Source organism: Bombyx mori, chromosome 15, assembly GCF_030269925.1.
Source record: "Bombyx mori chromosome 15, ASM3026992v2".
Taxonomy (NCBI): Eukaryota; Metazoa; Arthropoda; class Insecta; order Lepidoptera; family Bombycidae; genus Bombyx; species Bombyx mori.
Window position 1 is genome coordinate 12,809,281 of NC_085121.1, and position 19,942 is coordinate 12,829,222.

Here is a 19,942-nt window from a genome sequence, read left to right on the forward strand (position 1 = left end):
ATTTATGAAAATTCAATAATCTGTTTTAATGTTGTATTTAATGAAAAGCTGATTGTATGTACTTGACTCGAACCAGGACTTCAACAACACGAGCTTGTCGGTGGCGTTGGACCAGCGGCTGGAGGAGACGGCGGCGAGCGGCGCGGCGGCGGACGAGGGCGGCAGCTGGCAGCGGCGCCTGCTCGTGGCGGCGGTCAACGCGCGCTACACCAGGCGCGTCACGCTCGCCAACATCGCGGCGGCCTTTGACGAGTTAGTACCTCTTGCCGTAAGCCGCACATTGCACACCGGACGCCGGACGCCAGAGCCCACTAATAATACCCCCGGTCATCATTACCCTCAGACACAGCCCACTGAGTTTCTCGCCGGATTTTCTCAGTGGGTCGCGTTTCCGATATCGTGGTAGATTCTAGCGGTAGGCAGCGGCTTAGCTCTGCCTCTGGCATTGCTGAAGTCCATGGGCGACGGTAACCACTCACCATCAGTTGGGCCGTATGCTCGTCTGCCTAAAAAGGCAATAAAAAAAAGCACTGCTCTTGCTAGGGCCAGTGTTAGCAACACTCCCAGCTTGAGCCCCGTGAGCTCACCTACCAGTTAAGCTTACGCTGAAATAGCCTCACAAGGCTATCAGCTTAAGTAGGAATAAAAAAAAAATAGCTGATACTGAACTGAACTGGTACTAAATACTATAATACAAAGGTGGATTAAGGCATACTGCTTTCGCCAACCCTATGCCAACTGCATGCCAAGCGTGGACATTACGGATAACGTACCTTGCCCCTCCCTCAACATGACTGTCTGTAAATCAGAGTGTACCATAGATTGGGGGGAATCGGGATCCTTTCGAAATCCAACACAAATTTTCCACATCCAACATAAAATTGAGATTAAAATGGTTCCGGAGGTTTAAATTTTTATATAAAATGCGTTATTATACACAATTCATTACAAAAAATACATAAAAACTGAAAAAAACTAGCTTGACCCGATTCAACTTGGCTTTGGGGTGAATCAATTTACATATGGGGACAATAGAGTTTTTCGATAGGGCTGGCACCATTTAGTTGTTGGGTGAATACCTGACATTAGGTAATTAACTATTTAATATCTTTAATGAGTTACAAAACTTTGATGACTAAATTAAACTATTTTATATTCTTAAAAAGTCATTTTCAGTTCAACAAAGTTAAATCTAACAACTCAAGTATTGTGACATCCCAGATTTGCCCCTATTCTAACTCTAGTTTCTATTCCTCCCAATCTACTGTATGTAATTTACAGTAATACATGGTTCATTATTTTCTGAGCGCGGAGGAAATTTAATAGATCTAACACCTAATTTAGCGCAATTGACGTATTTTTCGAAGATTGTAGTTAATTAGCTCTTTAGTAAGAGTACAAATTCGTTTTTCATCGTGAACTTAATGCTATTTGGCAGTAAACTCTGTGTAGGCTATAGCTTGGCCTGCCTGCAATAGTTATAAAGGCTTCGTCAAACAGAACGCGTATTTAGCGCGCGTCAGAGCGCTCTAAACTAACGCCGCGCTATGACGCCGAGATGTGTTGTACTACTACGGTATTATACCGTCAAACGGACCGCCAGCGCTGGCGCTCTGTTTCACGGTGTATGTTACCATAGTAGTATAACACATCGCGGCGTCATAGCGTAGCGCTCTGATGCGCGCTAATTACGCGTTCTGTTTAACGAAGCCTTTAAGGCATTAAATTAAAAAGAAAGCCATTTCAAAAAAAGTTTATCGGCAATATTAATTTTCAGATGCACATTCCCGCAGCCCACGCAAGCACTAAAATCTGCCGAGGAATCGTTGAGTTCTCTAGAAGCGTCCATAGCGGAAACTTACCTAGAGCACAAGGGTGACCCCCTGGTGGGCACCATCGAGCCCAGCATGTACATGGGGAGGCACAAGGTGGCCTCCGCGGAGCTCGTCGACGACGCGCGCCCTTATGTCTACGAGATCATTAACAACCTAATAGCTGTACACGCTGAGGTCAGTGCACCACTTACAATATAAATTTTAAGGTCACCACTGGTAGTAGAACGTCTTTGGAGACCGCACGGGTAGGCACCACCACCCTGCCTATTTCTGCCGTGAAGCAGTAAAGCGTTTCGGTTTGAATGGTGAGGCACCCACTGTACCGTAAAAACTGAGACCTTATAATAACTCATATCTAAAGTTAGGTGGCGGAATTTACGGTGTAGATGTCTGAGCTCCGGTAATAACTTTACACCAGGTGGGCCGCGAGCTCGACCAGCATCAAAGCGCCAAAAAAAAAGTCCACGCCAATTAAATTAGTATAAGGTTAATTTAATTTAATTACCAATTAAATTAAATAATCAAAATAACCCTTCTACTCATATCTGTTCATAAAATATTTATAACTACTGATACCATGCACCCCACGCTTTTTTTTTACAATAAAATCATTTTTTCTTACACAATTTTTAATTCAAATTTATTAAAATTTATTTTCTATTTTTTAGTTGGATTTTCTATAAAAGCGTATTTTGTTAGTTTTTTTAAACTATTATTTATTTTTTGTTTTTTAGTTGATTTTAATTTTTTTTAATTTTTTTTTATATATTGAATTGTCATCGGTCTTTAACCATTCCGACAGGAGCCCTCTTCTTCGATGTAGCGAAGGCGTTCGACAAAGTCTGGCACAACGGTTTGATATACAAACTGTATAACATGGGAGTGCCAGACAGACTCGTGCTCATCATACGAGACTACTTGTCGAATCGTTCGTTCCGATATCGAGTCGAGGGAACGCGTTCCCGGCCCCGTCACGTCACAGCCGGAGTCCCGCAAGGCTCCGCCCTCTCCCCGTTACTATTTAGTTTGTATATCAATGATATACCCCGGTCTCCGGAGACCCATCTGGCGCTCTTCGCCGATGACACCGCCATCTACTACTCGTGTAGGAAGAAGGCGTTGCTTCATCGACGACTTCAGACCGCAGCTACCACCATGGGACAGTGGTTCCGGAAGTGGCGCATCGACATTAACCCCACGAAAAGCACAGCGGTGCTCTTCAAAAGGGGTCGCCCTCCGAACACCACGCTGAGCATCCCCCTCCCGACTAGGCGCGTCAACACCTCCGCCCCCGCCGTTCGCCCAATCACGATGTTCGACCAGCCCATACCGTGGGCCCCGAAGGTCAAATATTTAGGCGTCACCCTCGACAGTAGGATGACATTCCGCCCCCACATCAAGACGGTACGCGACCGTACCGCCTTCATTCTAGGACGTCTCTACCCGATGATATGTAGGCGAAGTAAAATGTCCCATAGAAATAAGGTGACACTATACAAAACTTGCATACGCCCCGTCATGACCTATGCAAGTGTAGTGTTCGCTCACGCGGCCCGCACTCACTTAAAGACATTCCAAATCATTCAATCCCGTTTTTGCAGGATAGCCGTCGGAGCCCCGTGGTTCGTCAGGAACGTCGACCTCCATGACGACCTGGACTTAGAGTCCACCAGTAAGTATATGCAGTCGGCGTCAATGCGCCACTTCGATAAAGCGGCACGACACGAGAACCCTCTCATCGTGGCCGCCGGTAACTACATTCCCGATCCTGCGGACAGAATGGAAAGCAGTCGACGTCGCCCCAAACACGTCATTTCGGATCCTCCCGATCCACTAACGGTGCTTCTAGGTACTTCAAGCACCGGTCACCGTCCTCGTCGAACCCGTCGCTTGCGACGAAGGGCTCGACGAGTAAATTAACTCCCAGACACAGCCCACTGAGTTTCTCGCCGGATCTTCTCAGTGGGTCGCGTTTCCGATCCGGTGGTAGATTCTGCGAAGCACGGCTCTTGCTAGGGTTCGTGTTAGCAACGTCATCAGGTTTGAGCCCCGTGAGCTCACCTACAAAAGTTAGGGTTACGCTGATATAGCCTCTCAAGGCTCTCAGCTTAGGTAGGAAAAAAAAAAAAAAGGTCTTTAATAAGTATACCAAATTTCGAGTTAATCCGACGTTTTAAGGGGTCAAAATCATGTTCAAATATTCCGTTACATACTAACATACATACGTCTGAAGCTAATAAAACGTATTAAAAAAATAATATGATGTACAGAGTGATGTGCAAGTGTACGGTTAAAATCTGGAAAAGTTTAACATTGTCGTCAATAGATGGCGTTGCTGGAAATCTGAATCTCGCTATCGTTTTATCCGTTTGAAACGTACATAATGTTCTCTCTTAGAAAAATCGGGTAACTTTGCGCAGAGGCAATATCGTAACCAATGAGGTTAATCCGAGGTGCGATTATTGCTAGTTGAAAACTTTACCAATACCCCGCCTTGTGGACGTGAAACACCGTCCGCTATGGCAATTTTTGGAAGGCCGTTAAGGCCACCGTAATTCATGCATCATGTACTAATTAATTTAGACTTGCGCATAACATCACTTCCCAATGTAATGTGATATGACATCACTTTTACGGACAGGTGATATTACTCGAAAACATTACACAATATTACACATCACTCCTAACATTACTCGGTGCGTTCAATAGATACTGTGACGAATACATTGTATCTATATACCCGAATCATTACCTAAGTGATGTGGTCATACTTTGTATTGTAATACACTGTTATATTACTTGACAGAGATTGACTTACTTAATAATATAATAATTTTATTTTTTACTTAATATAATTTATTGTGGGATGAACGGATTTCATATGGCGACTTAGACTGCAAATTGAGCTCGACGATAATGTTAATATACGAGAGCAGTAGACGCATTGTTTCGGCGCGGTCTCCTCAAAGTGCATCCAAAGAGGACTGTACTTTCATTTAGACGCCATTCTTTCTTTCACATAATAAACACGCATTAAAACAAATAATAAAACTATCTTCAAACAAGTGCTTATGTAATTCAAACAAAAATTAATATGAAATATTACTAAACAATTACGAGCGACTAGTGATTTTACAAAAGTTGCGAATAAAAAATTAAGTAACTACTTGCGGGGAACTACCGGCTGGCCGCATGAAAAATATAAACACAAATACCTATATTAAAATTCAGACGTACCATAGGTATAAAAATGTACCTAGCGGCCAGGGCATACGGTTCAAAATCACTAGTAATAATTTCGTGTTGCTTGCTCATTTATTTTGCATAGTGCTGTAGCACTGCACGTCAAGCCATCGCGTTGCAGCGTCGATCGGTCTGTCTCGCTCGCTCGGTTCCGTTCGTGTATTATGCAACATTGCACGACAAAGAAAGAAACATGTTAGGTGATAGTGTGATGTTTGTTTCCTTCGCATAATGTGTGATGTTGCATTACATCGTAGAGTAATATTACCGGAGTAATATTACTCGCATTACTTACTACTATAGTATAGTATACCTAGCTAACCCGGCAAACGTTTTGTTGCCTTAAATAAGATTTCTAGGGAAATTCTAGTGTAGAAAAAAAAACCTCATTCAACCACATAATAATTATATAATATAATTCATTATAACCAAAAAATAAAAAAATGTTTGGGGTGGACAACCCTTGACCATTATCACTTAAGGGTATGAAAAATAGATAGTAGCCGATTCTCAGACCTACTGAACATACTATTGATACACAAATAAAACCAAAAAAACATGGCTGAAAAATGTATAGTGAGTAAGACAGGAGACCGGCTTCGTCCTCATCCCTACTACGTGATGTTTGCTGGATACACCTGGCGGGGATAACTGATCGATTGATAGTTGATCAGTAGTCGACCGGCGAGAGCGGGAGATCAAATCGAATTTAAAAAAAAATAATAATTTAAGGAACTTGAAATTATAAACTCAGATTTATCGTACTACAATTATAATATTTGTTTGCCATCTCGCAATCTTATTGCGGATATGAGCATAGAATAAAAAAAAAAACGGCGTGGAAAAATAGGGGTTGATCGTATAAGAGTGAAAATTGACAGTAATATGATTTTTTTTATTTTAAATCATGACAAAATAAATAAAAAATTCTTGCCAAATAAAATTAAAGTTTATAATTAACAAATAAAAAATAGGGGTTGATCATAGAGGATGAAAAATTGAGAGTAACATCAGATTTTTTATTTTAATTTATGACAAAATAAAAATGAAATCTTGCCAAAAAAATTAAAGTTTATAATTCTTCTTTTCTTTTTCTCCACCTTATCCCAGTAGGTGGGGTCGGCACAGCTAATTTTTTTCTTCCATTCTCTTCTATCACGTCTATTCGATCAGCCGTCATCTCAACACTCACTCCTCTCTCTCTCTCATATCGTCATTCACATACTCCATCCGTGTCTTCTTCCGTCGTTTATAATTAACAAATAAAAAATAGGGGTTGATCGTAGAGGGGTGAAAATTTCAAAGTAAGATGAAGTTTTTTATTCTAAGTCATAACAAAATAAAAACAAAATTCTTACAAAAAAATTTAAAGTTTTTAATTAGCAAATAAAGAATAAGGGTTGATCGTAGAGGGGTCAAAATTTAGGGTTGTATGTATTTTTGTATGCTGTATCATAAAAACATAAAAACAAAAATTTTTGTCTAAAAAATAAAAAAATAAATTTAGGGTTGGACCACCCTTAACATTTAGGGGAATGAAAAATAGATGTTGTTAGATTCTCAACCCTGACCGATATGCACGCTAAGATTCACGAAAATCGGTCGAGCCGTTTCAGAGGAGTATGGGAACGAACAATGTGACACGAGAATTTTATATATTACGAGAATTTTATATATTACGAGAACTTTATATATTACGAGAATTTTATATATTACGAGAATTTTATATATTACGAGAATTTTATATATTAGATTAGATTATTTTGTCCGTGCTGTTTGAGTCATAAATAATGGCTTAGGTGGGGAATATATATTTTTTTTATTATCGTCATGTAAGCGATTTTGAAGGATGGGTAGGACAGCTGGTTCGCAAATAGTATACTATCGCCTCGTTAAGCGATTATCGGGGAGTGCACTCTGAGCGGTCCCCCTACCGTGGTTCGTGAGGAATGTCGAGCTACACGACGACCTTGACCTCGAATCAACCCGGAAACGCATGAAGTCAGCCTCAGACCGCCGCCGCTAACTGCTCCCCGAATCCTGATTACGCAGGAGCCAGTCCCAATCAGATCCAATAACCCTTGCATTAGACGTCTTTAGCTTAAGGATTCTGTGCACGTTTAGGGACCCTGGCAACCGTATTTGTGGAACTCGGCAAAGATTTCGACGTGCAACCTAACCTAAACATCAGCCCGCTGAGCTTCTCGCCGGATCTTCTCAGTGGGTCACGATTCCGATCCGGTAGCAGATTCATTCGCGAAGCAGCTACTTTTGAGTTGTTAAATCTCCCTTGGAAGCGCTCGGGTAGATGTTAGCAAATCCCACCCTTCCTTGCTGAGCTCTTGCTCGCCCACCTGTCCTTATGGAACTGGAAAGGCCTCCGGGCCACCAGTATTCACACAATCATAAAAAAGGCTGGTCCACCCGTCTTATGTATAATAACGATCGTCAGACTGACAGCGTGTGTGGCGCGTCGGCGGGGCGCTACGTGCGCGACATCTGCGAGACTGTGTGCGAGGAGGTGGCGCGGCTGGCGGCGTGCGCTCCCCCCGCGCTGCCCCGCCCCGCCGCCTTCCGCGCCACGCTCGAGTACACGCTGCTCTCCGTCGCCATCAGGGACCACCTCACCAGGAAGGCAGAGTCAGTTAACTATTTTCATTTGTTTCTTTATTAGCGATGCGGCCAGAGGAACAATACCCGATCCGGTGGATCGAATGGTAAACAGTCGATGTCGCCCTAAACACGTAATTTCGGATCCTCTCGATCCGGTAACGTTGCTTTTAGGTACCTCAAGCACCGATCATCGTTTGCGTTGAACCCGTCGCTTGCGACGACGGGCTTAACGTGTAAATTAACCCACAGACACAGCCCACTGAGTTTCTCGCCGGACCTTCTCAGTGGGTTGTGTTTCTGATCCGGTGGTAGATCATTTACTGGTGGTAGGACCCCTTGTGAGTCCGCGCGGGTAGGTACCACCAACCTGCCTATTTCTGCCGTGAAGCAGTAATGCGTTTCGGTTTGAAGGGTGGGGCAGCCGTTGTAACTATACTGAGACCTTAGAACTTATATCTCCAGGTGGGTGGCGTATTTACGTTGTAGATGTCTATGGGCTCCAGTAACCACTTAACAACAGGTGGGCTGTGAGCTCGTCCACCCACCGAAGCAATAAAAAAAAATTCAAAGAAATTTTACATTAAACATTTTCGTATAGACCTCAAATAGAAAAACTGAAATCATGATTGTTCGACCTGATGTCTGTAATCTTCAGAGTTAGGATGCTGGACCACAAAGTTGACTATTTAAAAAAGGTGGTTTGAAAACACATTTGAACCGAACGATAATTCTTAAGGCTAAAAAATGTATATTATAAATCGTTGACAAACAATTTCAGTCATAAGAAACATTATGTTTTATTGCGTAAAATATTTAATTTCAATAATTGTCTTCTCGGTTGCAGAAACTACTTAAAGGAGGCTCTAGCGGCCGTGCCGCCGCTTGAACTTGAAGAAGATAAAATGTGAGTAAAACTATTGATCAGATTCACATTACGCAGTGAACAGAATTTTATGGCGGGCGTAGTTTGTATAGGAACTATTTATCTATACTTCTATACTAATATGTATTATAAAGAGGAAAGATTTGTTTGTTTGTTTGTATTGAATAGGCTCCGAAACTAAAGGACCGATTTGAAACATTCTTTCACTGTTTGGGAGCTACACTATTCCCGAGTGACATAGGCTATAATCTTTTTTGAAAAAAAAAACTGGGGATCCTTACTAAAGCTCCAATAATATAACCCAAGGTGTAAACAAATTACTTAAAATATTATTTACATCGCGTGCCCTGCGAAAATTATTGATGATAGAATAAAATAATGTACTACGACTTTGTAGAACATCTTATTATTTACAAAAGTGTCGCGACAGAATATGTCTAACTATTACAGTCATGCCGCAATAAGCGTTCTTTTATTTTTAAAAATAACACAACGTCAAATATCGTTGAAATTTTTGTTAAAGACCCGAGCGGAGCCGGAGCGGGCCGCTAGTTAATTATATTTTAACTATATCACTCACCGTACCACTTCTTGCGTTACAGACGTATGCAAAGTATTGTACAGGATTTCAAGAAACGAATGGCACTTCAGCTGGCGAGTTTGAATTGTAACACGGAGACAGTTTAATTTACGAATTCACTTCAGTATTATCAAAGAATTCATTTTGAATGACGAAATTAAATATGATAATGGCTTTTGAATAGAATTAAAGTGGACACAGCGAATATGTTTATTTTATTTACATTTGTCTTATTTTAATGTAGAAAATAGTTATTTTAATCTTAAATGCATAAAAATACAGGGGTGGACAGACGTTTGTCTTCAAAATCTAGCAAAAGTAGCAAATGTTATGATGGCGGAATTATTTGCACACAAACCACAGACCATGAAATCACAAGAAACCACAGACTTATAAAATGTTTGAAACATTACAGTGCAAAAATTTTTCTGGGTCAATTTTTTTTGCTTCTAAGACGTGTAATCTCTGTTATATCAGCTGTAATATGGAAAACTTTTGCTAAAAAAGTTTTTTTTTCGGAAATGTCGTTTCTTTTGTATTTCACTTTGGAAAGTTCTTTTTTTTTGTATGAGAGATTGAAATTTTAAAACCAATCGCATAAATTTTAGGAAATCTCATCTATAACTAATATCTAATTCGTGAAACAAAAAATAAGATCAAAATTTTAAACCATGGCAGTGTTGATAACAAACACTATTAAAAGAATTGAGTCTTCCACCTCTTTCTTGAGCCTCAGTGCCATGCAACACCAGACTGTCACAGAGTTCGTTAATTAACCGATATTTATAAAAAATCACTAAAGTCCGGCCGCTGGAAGAATGCACTCGTGATTTTACGATTTTTGTTACGATGTAACTTTGAAGTAGGGTTTAATTTACGTTTATTATTTTTTTGACCTACAAATGTATAATTATGATTAATAAGTAAAAGGTTATGTCAATTTAAAATAAATATCATAATCTTGCGCTAAATTAAAGTTAAATCTTTCATTCCCCGACCCTACCTCTACCGTGTAGATGTCAATATAAATTGTCACGATAAATTTACACGAAATGTCACTATGAATTAATTCTCCGTCTCCACCTCTACCATACCGTGTAGATGTCAATATAAATTAAGATTTTTTTTAAATGTATATTTATTTATTCATATATTTAAAATCAAAGGAAACACTAAGCAAAGTATTTTATTATTGTTTCTATAACATAACATTATTCATAATAAACGATTATATTGTTATCTAAATCAATGTGTTTTTATTTCTAAATCTTGCTCTTCTTGTAGTTCTGAAAATTAAATACCTATTAAAATGTTTTTATTTTATTTATTTTTTATTGCCTTTGTAGGCAGACGGGCATACGGCCCACCTGATGGTGAGTGGTTACCGTCGCCCATGGACTTCAGCAATGCCAGGGGCAGAGCCAAGCCGCTGCCTATCGCTAAATGAATAAGAATTCGTCATGTGATACTATTCTACAATAGCGAAACTGCCTTAACGCTATTGCCAATATTTTGAACAATGTCAATACATTCCTGGATACTGCCAGCCGCACCTCTGCTTGAACAGGCTTCATGTTACGTACATAAGATATTCAGAGTAACTAATCTTGGACCATCTTTAAACCAACAGCTCCTTATTTGAAAGGTATCGGAAATGTTCTCGTACCAAATATTTCACAATTTTCATTGTAGACAATATAAATATATTGTACCCAACAGCAAATTGTTTAAAAACAGCATCGAATTTATCAGTAAAACGACGTAGCAATTAACGTTTCAAAATTGGAGACCAGGAATAGTGGACTTGTAGAGTGAATAAGTATATTATTTGTGGTGTGAAATGCTCCTACCCCTCTGGAATTATCTGGGATTTTTTATTTCTTTTAATTTTTAACCTGCGCTCACCGATTATGTGTAAACTTTATTTTTACATTTAAATATTACATTCCTTTTTTTTTATGAATGAAAGATTACTGGTGGCCCGGAGGCCTTTCCAGTTTCATCAGGTCAGGTGGGCGAGCAAAGGCTCAGCCTGGAGGGGTATTACATTCCCCCCACCAGACCTGTATATAGATGTCACTTGTTTCTGAAAATATTCTAGAATACTTGCTATTTTTATTCTGGAAAACGTCACTTTGTATATATGATATTTGGTAAATTTTATTATCGCTATTATGTTCGTAAAACTTTTTTTTGTTGCCCTTGTAGCCAGACGAGCATACGGCCCACCTGATGGTGACTGGTTACCGTCGCCCATGGAATTCAGCAATGCCAGGGGCAGAGCCAAGCTGCGGCCTACCGAAAAGCTAAACAGTTAGACGTAGCTATATAATAAACAAGCGACCCGCCCTCGCTTCGCTTCGGAAACTGTAATTTATTATTGATTTCTCCGCTATTTAATGGATGTAATTTATTATACATACAAACCTTCCTCTTCAATCACTCTATCTATTAAAAAAAACCGCATCAAAATCCGTTGCGTAGTTTTAAAGATTTAAGCATACATAGGGACAGACAGATATAGGAACAGAGAAAGCGACTTTGTTTTATACTATGTAGTGATGACTTAACAAATTTTTAGCACGATTGTCATCTATATATATAAAAATGAATTGCTGTTCGTTAGTCTCGCTAAAACTCGAGAACGGCTGGACTGATTTGTCTAATTTTGGTCTTAAATTATTCGTGGAAGTCCACAAAATGTTTAAAAGGTGAATAAATATGAAAATGTTCGGAATTATATAAAAACAAACAATTTTGTTTTTCCTTTGATGTGTCTCCTGTTGGACGGATTCCTTTTGTTTTTTATAAGTTTATTTTATACAAAAGTTTAGGTCTTTTATTTATCGATTGAGGCAGTACAAAGTCTGCCGGGTCAGCTAGTAATTAATAACTACTTGTAGTAGAAATCGCGATATGTACCTGAGAGGCTAGTTTGTGGAGTAAATTCGACATCGACGGGCCTGTTTCCTGCACCATTTTACGAAATTGCCCTCTCTTGTTTTGCAGAAGTATATGAGGATGGTCGAACTCTACCAGACGACCCGCGTCTAGCACCAAAATCTACATCGAACACAGCATTTTATTATAACAATAATATATGACGGAGCGAGCGGTTCGTTTGTGTTTCTAAAATGAAGGACGAGCTCACAGCCCACCTGGTGTAAAGTGGTTACTGGAGCCCATAGACATCTAAAACGCAAATGCCGCCACCCACCCTGAGACATGAGTTCTAAGGTCTCAGTATAGTTACAACGGCTGCCCCACCCTTCAAACCGAAATGCATTACTGCTTCACGGCAGAAATAAGCGGGGCGGTGGTACCTACCCGTGCGGACTCACAAGAGGTCCTACCACCAGTTAAACCAGGGGCACAACTAAAATGCTGCTACCTGCTGACTTACCTTGTTAGAATCTATAACAGTGTTCAATCTGTGCGCAATGGTAAGCACAGTGCATTCTTTGAAGTGTTCCCTTATGGTGTTTTGAATCAAGGAGTCTGTTTGAGCATCGACATTAGCGGTCGCCTCGTCCAGTACTAAAATTCGGTCGTTGTGGACGATGGCTCTCGCTAAACATACGAGTTGGCGTTCTCCCACACTGAAGTTTGATCCACCTTCAGACACGTCTTTGTAAAGTACACCTGTGTGGGCACAGGATTGATTATTGATTTGACGGTTGATTCTATCATCAATGAGAGAAATCCTATATAGGTATTTTGAGAAAACGTAGTAACAATTGAACAATTTCATGGCTCAGTGGTTACGGGAACCCAGATAAATGTCATCACGTGAGGTACATAAAAAAGCGGATTCGAAGTTCGATAAAAAAAATAGTTTAAAAAACTAACAAAATACGCTTTTACAGAAAATCCAACTAAAAAATAGACTACAGCTAAAAAGCGTGCGGTGCTTTTCAGGATATTATCAAAATAACCCTTCTACTCATATCTGTTCATAAAATGTTTATAACTATTATATCATGCACTCCATGCTTTTTTTTACAATAAAATTATTTTTTCTTACACTATTTTTAATTCAAATTTATTAAAATTTATTTTATATTTTTTAGTTGGATTTTCTGTAAAAGCGTATTTTATTAGTTTTTAAAACTATTATAAATGTTTCATTTTTTAGTGGAATTTCAATTTTTTCAACTTTTTTTTAAATATTGAATTGTCATCGGTCCTTAATAAGTATACCAAATTTCAAATTAATCCCACGTTTTGAAGGGGATCAAAATCATGTTCAAAGATTCCGTTACATACTAACGTACATAAGTCTGAAGCTAATAAAAGCGTATTAAAAACAACGTCACTGACCGACGCTCTCTCCTTCGCCTTGCAACTCTACACTTTTCAGTGCATTTATCAAGACCTCGTCCGAATACTCATCAAAAGGATCCAAATTTTTCCTCATTGTTCCACTAAACAGAACCGGCTCCTTAAATTAACAAACACGAAGGCAGAATTAGTATCGTTTCAAGATTTACATACATGAAATCAGTTCTATGTCGAAATTTGTTTATTGCCTAGAACGAGGTAACGGCCTACCTGGTTATATGAACTCATACACATCACTAAGTGGATGTCACCACGAATCTGGAGACATGAGATCTAAGCTGTATAGTACAACGGATGTCCCATTTAAGCCGGAGTGTATTAGTCCTTCGCCGTAGACATAGGCAGGGTGGTCCAATCCATCCAATTTTGTCTGTGATGTCTATGCCATTAAAGGACAATGCCCAAAAGTGGGTGGCCCAACTTTGTGTCAAAACTATTTGTACTTGAAAAACTATGCTTTATTTTTCACATTGTTTATTTTATGTATAATAGCCGGCAAACTTCTTGAGCATTTGTTGACGTAGTGGGGGTAAGTTCGCGCATGGTACACTCACGTGCAAAAACATTATTTACTCTGCGTCATAATGCAATTAAATTATTAAAATCAATATATGTATTTATTTATATATTTATTAGAACATCAACAAAAAATATAGGTTAATAATTGTAATAATTTAATCTTGGGGTAAAATAGATATTCCTTCTATTAAGTCAAAACTAGAGCTGTTGCCAGGTCTTGGTTCAGTTGAAGCGAAGCTGGTATTTGTAATTTTTTTTTCGTTATCGTAATCTTGACCATCATCATCATCACTGTTTTCATTACCCGAGTCGCTATCATCGTGATGAGTCTAATACTACACCAGTTTGTCACTGCATAGTGTATTTTTTATAAAAAATCAACAAACATTCAACAAATAGCAATGGCAACAAAGTCAACAAGCAATTATAACAAATAACTTAACGATTAATAATGATAGACTTTTCACTGTACGCAAGCGTACTTTTGGGAGCAAGCGGAACGAGGGTGCGATGCGGGACGCAAGGTTCGACTGATCTACCAATAACGCGCTCGATACGGTTTCCCCTGCCGTCGCGCCTCACCCTCACCACCAAAGTGATCTAAAATTCGGTTCTGCGCAGTCAAGGTCATTTGCTCAAGAAGTTTGCCGGTTACTATATCAACATTTATTTCACCCTAGCTCTTAGCCCATACAGCCTTATAGTAAACCTAAATGCTGCCAAACGAAAGAATTGTCTGTCACTTGAAGAACAAATAAAAAAAAAATAGCTAATGGTTATAATTCAGACTTTTTTTAGTTTATTTTTGTTCAGTTCAATATTTATAATAATAATAATTATTATTATTACTTAAAACCATGAATTATTTAATATTTTTAGACATTAATGATTTTCATTTCCAAAAGAAGGGTCAATGAAATCCATTCTCAAAAACCACTTTCATTTTATTATTATTATGAGGATATAATAATAATAATAAAATGTACATAAGGGGCTTATTTCTAGCAAAATTACTACAATTAACTTATTTAACACTATAGCGATTATTGATTTGGAAGAAAACAATTAACAACTTAATTTTATCTGCAGAAAAAATAGATTTCTCTTAAACCTAGGTGAGAATATAAAAATCGTTTTCTGAATGAAACGATATTTCTTTGTCTATCAAATTAAGTTAAAACCATCATGACACGACAACTTTTTTTAGGGGCCCAAACGCCCTAAGAAAATGGGCATTGTCCTTTAATATTATTTCTTAAAATAACTAAATGTTCCATTCTCAGATATCGAGAAAAAGAAATAAAAAATGACACGAATTTAAATAAAATTGATTTTTGTCACACACAGGACCCGACTTTGTGGTTTTGATCTAAAACACACACAATTAAATTGTTGCTTTTTACTTGTGGAATTATCGATATTTTTTCCCTTAAATCGTGCAGTCCGATATTTGTAATATCGATTCCGTCGATTATAATTGCACCTTCCAAATACGCCAATCGGAATAGGGCAGCTATAATTGAAGACTTTCCAGCACCTGTCCTTCCAACGATTCCCACCTAGATAATAGAAGCAACCGCTATAATGTTTTAATCTAACTCAGAGGTCTAACGCTTTAGTGTGGTGATAAGTTACCAAAACTCATAGACATCACTAATTATATGTCACTTACAGAAATGAGGTAAAATACTGAATTTTATGACGTATGAGTTTTTTACGGCAAAAATATGTCGGACGGTAGTTCTTGTTCGAATTGGGCTCACAATGCAAAGGTATTTCCACTAACAAAAAACCTACTTTTAAAATAAAGCTGTGCCTGATACCTAAGATATCTTTGACAATTATGGATTTTTATTTTACGTTTGACTTTGGACCGATCGTCCAGGTTAACCCGCTAGGCCAATCTGAAGATTTCCTGAAAATTACATCGAAATCGGACCAGCCTTTTCTGAATCTATAGGGGACATCATCGAAGACATACATATATCGACTTAACATATCTGTCTATATATTGAATATAAAGCAGATGTTACCTTTTCTTTTGGCAGAATGCTGAATTGCAGGTTGTGCAAAACAAGATTTCCGTCAGGACTATATTTGAGACTCAGGTCTTCAAAATCTATGCGTCCCTGTGAAGGCCAGTCTGGAGGCGGTTTCTTATTGGGTTCCTATGAATTAAAGAATACTTATAGCAGTAGCTTCGCAGTCTTTTAATGTGGTTGTGGCTTCGTAAATAACAACACCCCGTGAATTAGTATCGAATTCTGGGATTTTATCGCGGCTCAAAATCTGGCAGCATGTTCGGAGGTACCATTCAAACTGGAATGACTTTTCTGGGGCAGATACAGCAGCATTCCAGTTCAGAATAGACACTGCTACAACTAATTTAGATGATTCATACATTTTGTTACATTTTTATTGCACGGTGTAATAGGAGTGGGTAATATCGGTTTTGCCGCGTATCGAATCGTATCTATATATCGAGGATCAATATCGGATATTGAATCTATATATTTTCTGAATCTATATATTGATGGATGCTAGTAGATTTTCTCGATTCATGATATTTGAGATTTGAAACGATACGCTGATATAATATCGTAGTAGATATAGATTTAAGTCAACGTTATACGGTTGGTTTTCTGATATCAATTTATAATATGATCTTAAAGTAATAAAAAGAACATGAAAATAAAAATATCAAAAAAACTTTCCTTCATGCTTTTACCAGGCTTAGGACTGGCTACATTATTTTCAGTTTTTAGTATTTTGTGTCTTAATTTAAAATTACAAAATATACCAAAAGAGTATAGATTTCAAAAGTTTAATACAAACACAAGAAATAAACTCAATTATTTGGATTCAACTAAAAATAGAAAAATGTGTACTTTAAAAATCAAACACAAAAAACTTTTAAGTATAATTTATAAACACTTGTCCAAAAATTCTAGTTCAAGGTCAAAGCGCGTGAAATTAAATTCAACGATGCAAATAGGCTATACTGCATTCAAGTTAGGGTCGAAAGTTGAAACTTCTTTCCTTAATTGTATCCTGCTGATACGCTAAGAATAATCTACAAACATATGGACTTAAATATAAGGTTTACAATTGTATGGATAATGCCTGTTTCTGTTTCATTCATCACATGATATCCCTATCGTGCGCTCACTCACTCTGGCCGATTCGATACGAACCAAACGAATATTGCTGATATTAACGAATCGGTACGATATGCCGATGCGCATCACATCGAGCAATATCGTGTATCGGCTGATATCGAAATATAGATTTCGATTCACGAATCGGTCCGATATGGCGATGCGCATCACATCGAGCAATATCGTGTATCGGCTGATATCGATATATAGATTTCGTGCGGGGCGATATCGGATTCAACGATATTGCTGCGATATATAGATATTGAATCTATATACGATTTATATCACCCACTCCTACGGTGTAATAATTTATCGAGAAAATCCATCGTGACTTAATTTAAACATTTAAAGGAACAAACTTTTACGTTAATACGTATTACTTATTAAAATTAAAGATACTATTTGAAATTTAGGTATCTTCTGGATAGCCTAACGATTAATACTGGACGATTTGTTGTTTAGGCCATGTAGACAGCCCTTAAAAGAATTCCCAATAAAACTCTAGCAAAAAGCTCATGTTCCAGCAGTTCAGTGATAAATAATAGTACCTACTTTTCCGATATTCAGTCACTGATATATTGGCAGTATGATTCGATGTTAACTTCTGAAGCATACTGCCCAGAGAGAACTAGTAACATTTCGTAACAGCCATTCGTAATTGCGGGTAGGTAAATGTATACCGGAAGAGATTAAATTGAAATGAGCAAATATGGACTTCGATTAATCGTAGCGTTAACTATTTTAAAACGATTTACGCTTTTCAGAGCAGCTTCTCTTGGTAGTTTCGTGTATTCAAGTACTCTCTCAACGCTCGTCATTTGATTTTCCATTTCGGCCGATTGCCGCATGCCCCATTGAAAAATTCCAGTCAAAGAAATACATTGGGTTATGGCCAAACCAATACTGCTGCCTTCAAACTCTAGTGGGGAAAACAGATGTGTTTATTATTTTATTTGGGACTTCTTGATTCGGTAGTTCTGGACTAAACTGGTAGTGGTTTTACTGGCGGTAACACGTCTTGTAAGGCCACACGGGTCGATGATAGTACTGATAGTATTTTTGCGGTCAAGCAGTAATGCGTTTCGGTTCGAAGGGTCCGGCAGTCGTTGAAACTGAGGCTTAGAACTCGTGTGTCAAGATAAGCAGCGACATTAACATGGTTCATGCTTATTGGCTCTGGTAGTCACTTAATAACAGATGGGCCGTAAGCTCGTTTGTCTTAGCAATAAAAATATGTTCACAATTTAATTCTGATCTGAATAATTAGTTACCTGTAGTAGTTTTTCCACTTTAACAAAGTTCAACGAATTTCCACGTATATTCTACAAAACTTGATACTAGTTCAACACGAATATTATATTTTATCAAAGGTGTTACTGTCTATTAAAATTTGAAGATTTTCTTAATTCGCAAAAGATCTAACGTAATAAAATATACCACTTTCGATTAGTACTGACCAGTTTTCATCAAACAACTAAAGGTTACGCATATTATAAACATCAAACAGATGACGTCTAGGAAATATCCAAAGGCTCTGCTGCATGATATGAAGAGGTACCAGGCCCCACTGTGGAGGTCTTGATGCCGATCAAACTCCTGAGCCAATAAGAATTCAGCGTCGAACGAACGTACCGTTGCCAATCCTAACACGGTCGCATTAACATGACTGAACACAGGACTGCGAGCTAGACAGAAATAAAATAACATTTAGACAAACCCACTTACTGGTGGTAGAACCTCTTGTGATTACTGGTGATAGGACTTCTTGTGAGTCCGCACGGGTAAGTACCACTACCCCGCTTATTTCTGCAGTGAAGCAGTAATGCGTTTCGGTTTGAAGGGTGGGGCAGACGTTGTAACTAATTATACTGAGATCTTAGTGGTGGCGCATTTACATTGTAGATGTCTATGGGCTCCAGTAACCACTTAACACCAGGTGGGCTGTGAGCTCGTCCACCCATCTAAGCAATAACAAAAAAATCTAATATACATACTTATTTATTTATTTTATTTATACTTATTGTACACAAAAGAAAATACAATAAAAAACAGATTTAAAGAATTCTAAATACTATGTACAAAGGCGAGTACTTATTCCTTCTAGACGTTTCACTGCGCCCGTGGTGCGAATGTAAATTACACGCAATATATAGAATATTATCAGAGCTGACAATATCGGTATTAATAAGGCTATGTCTATTAATAGTATGACAGTTATAACTCCAACCAGATTCAACATAATCTGAAATATAGACATCGGTTACTCTTAGGGAGATCTTTTTTAAATTAATATACCTAGTCTTGCCATAAATAGACAAAGGAAAAAAAAATCTATTGCAAATAACATTTATTACTTTTACAGTGTGTTAGTTTAATACATAAATATAAAACAATTTAAAGTATAAAAAGCTTATTCGAAGTGGTCTCCATTGGCTGCAATACAGTCCTTTAAACGTTGAGGCCAGTTATTAATAGAAGCACGCACTATTTCCATGGGAAAAATTTTCACTGCCAATCGTACGGATTGTTTTAGGGACTCCAAATTATCATGACGTTTAGAGCAGGCCGTACTCTCTAAACCTGACCATAAATCATAATCCAGCGGATTAAGATCGGGACTAGACGACGGCCAGTCTTCAGCTCTGATGAAGTCCGAAACGTTCGTTTCCAACCAAGACTGCGTAGACCGAGCTTTATGACCTGGCGCTGAGTCTTGCTGGAAGGACCATTCTTGATTATTGAACATGGTGTTGTTAAGGAGCTTCACTGC

General features: G+C 38.3%; 2 protein-coding genes and 1 non-coding gene across 3 annotated transcripts in view; 2 read left to right on the plus strand and 1 right to left on the minus strand.

Annotated features, from left to right (window-relative positions):
- LOC101741097 (exocyst complex component 2) overlaps positions 1 to 10,399 on the plus strand; it is a 26,442-nt gene extending 16,043 nt beyond the window's left edge. The window contains exons 13-17 of the mRNA XM_038015843.2: positions 77 to 252; positions 1,778 to 2,009; positions 7,531 to 7,718; positions 8,536 to 8,595; positions 9,177 to 10,399. Of these exons, the coding sequence (XP_037871771.1) occupies positions 77 to 252; positions 1,778 to 2,009; positions 7,531 to 7,718; positions 8,536 to 8,595; positions 9,177 to 9,261 (741 nt within the window). The 3' untranslated portion in view covers positions 9,262 to 10,399. The remainder of the gene's footprint in view (positions 1 to 76; positions 253 to 1,777; positions 2,010 to 7,530; positions 7,719 to 8,535; positions 8,596 to 9,176) is intronic.
- LOC119629647 (U4 spliceosomal RNA) lies at positions 4,244 to 4,382 on the plus strand. The gene has a single exon (XR_005245587.1). It is a non-coding gene; the product is annotated as a U4 spliceosomal RNA (small nuclear RNA).
- The window catches only part of LOC101741236 (ATP-binding cassette sub-family C member 4), a 19,564-nt gene continuing 9,942 nt past the window's right edge, over positions 10,321 to 19,942 (minus strand). The window contains exons 20-28 of the mRNA XM_038015840.2: positions 19,264 to 19,414; positions 18,630 to 18,857; positions 17,928 to 18,091; positions 16,048 to 16,182; positions 15,418 to 15,573; positions 13,475 to 13,595; positions 12,558 to 12,796; positions 12,077 to 12,217; positions 10,321 to 10,440 (exon numbers count right to left, since the gene is read on the minus strand). Of these exons, the coding sequence (XP_037871768.1) occupies positions 10,417 to 10,440; positions 12,077 to 12,217; positions 12,558 to 12,796; positions 13,475 to 13,595; positions 15,418 to 15,573; positions 16,048 to 16,182; positions 17,928 to 18,091; positions 18,630 to 18,857; positions 19,264 to 19,414 (1,359 nt within the window). The 3' untranslated portion in view covers positions 10,321 to 10,416. The remainder of the gene's footprint in view (positions 10,441 to 12,076; positions 12,218 to 12,557; positions 12,797 to 13,474; positions 13,596 to 15,417; positions 15,574 to 16,047; positions 16,183 to 17,927; positions 18,092 to 18,629; positions 18,858 to 19,263; positions 19,415 to 19,942) is intronic.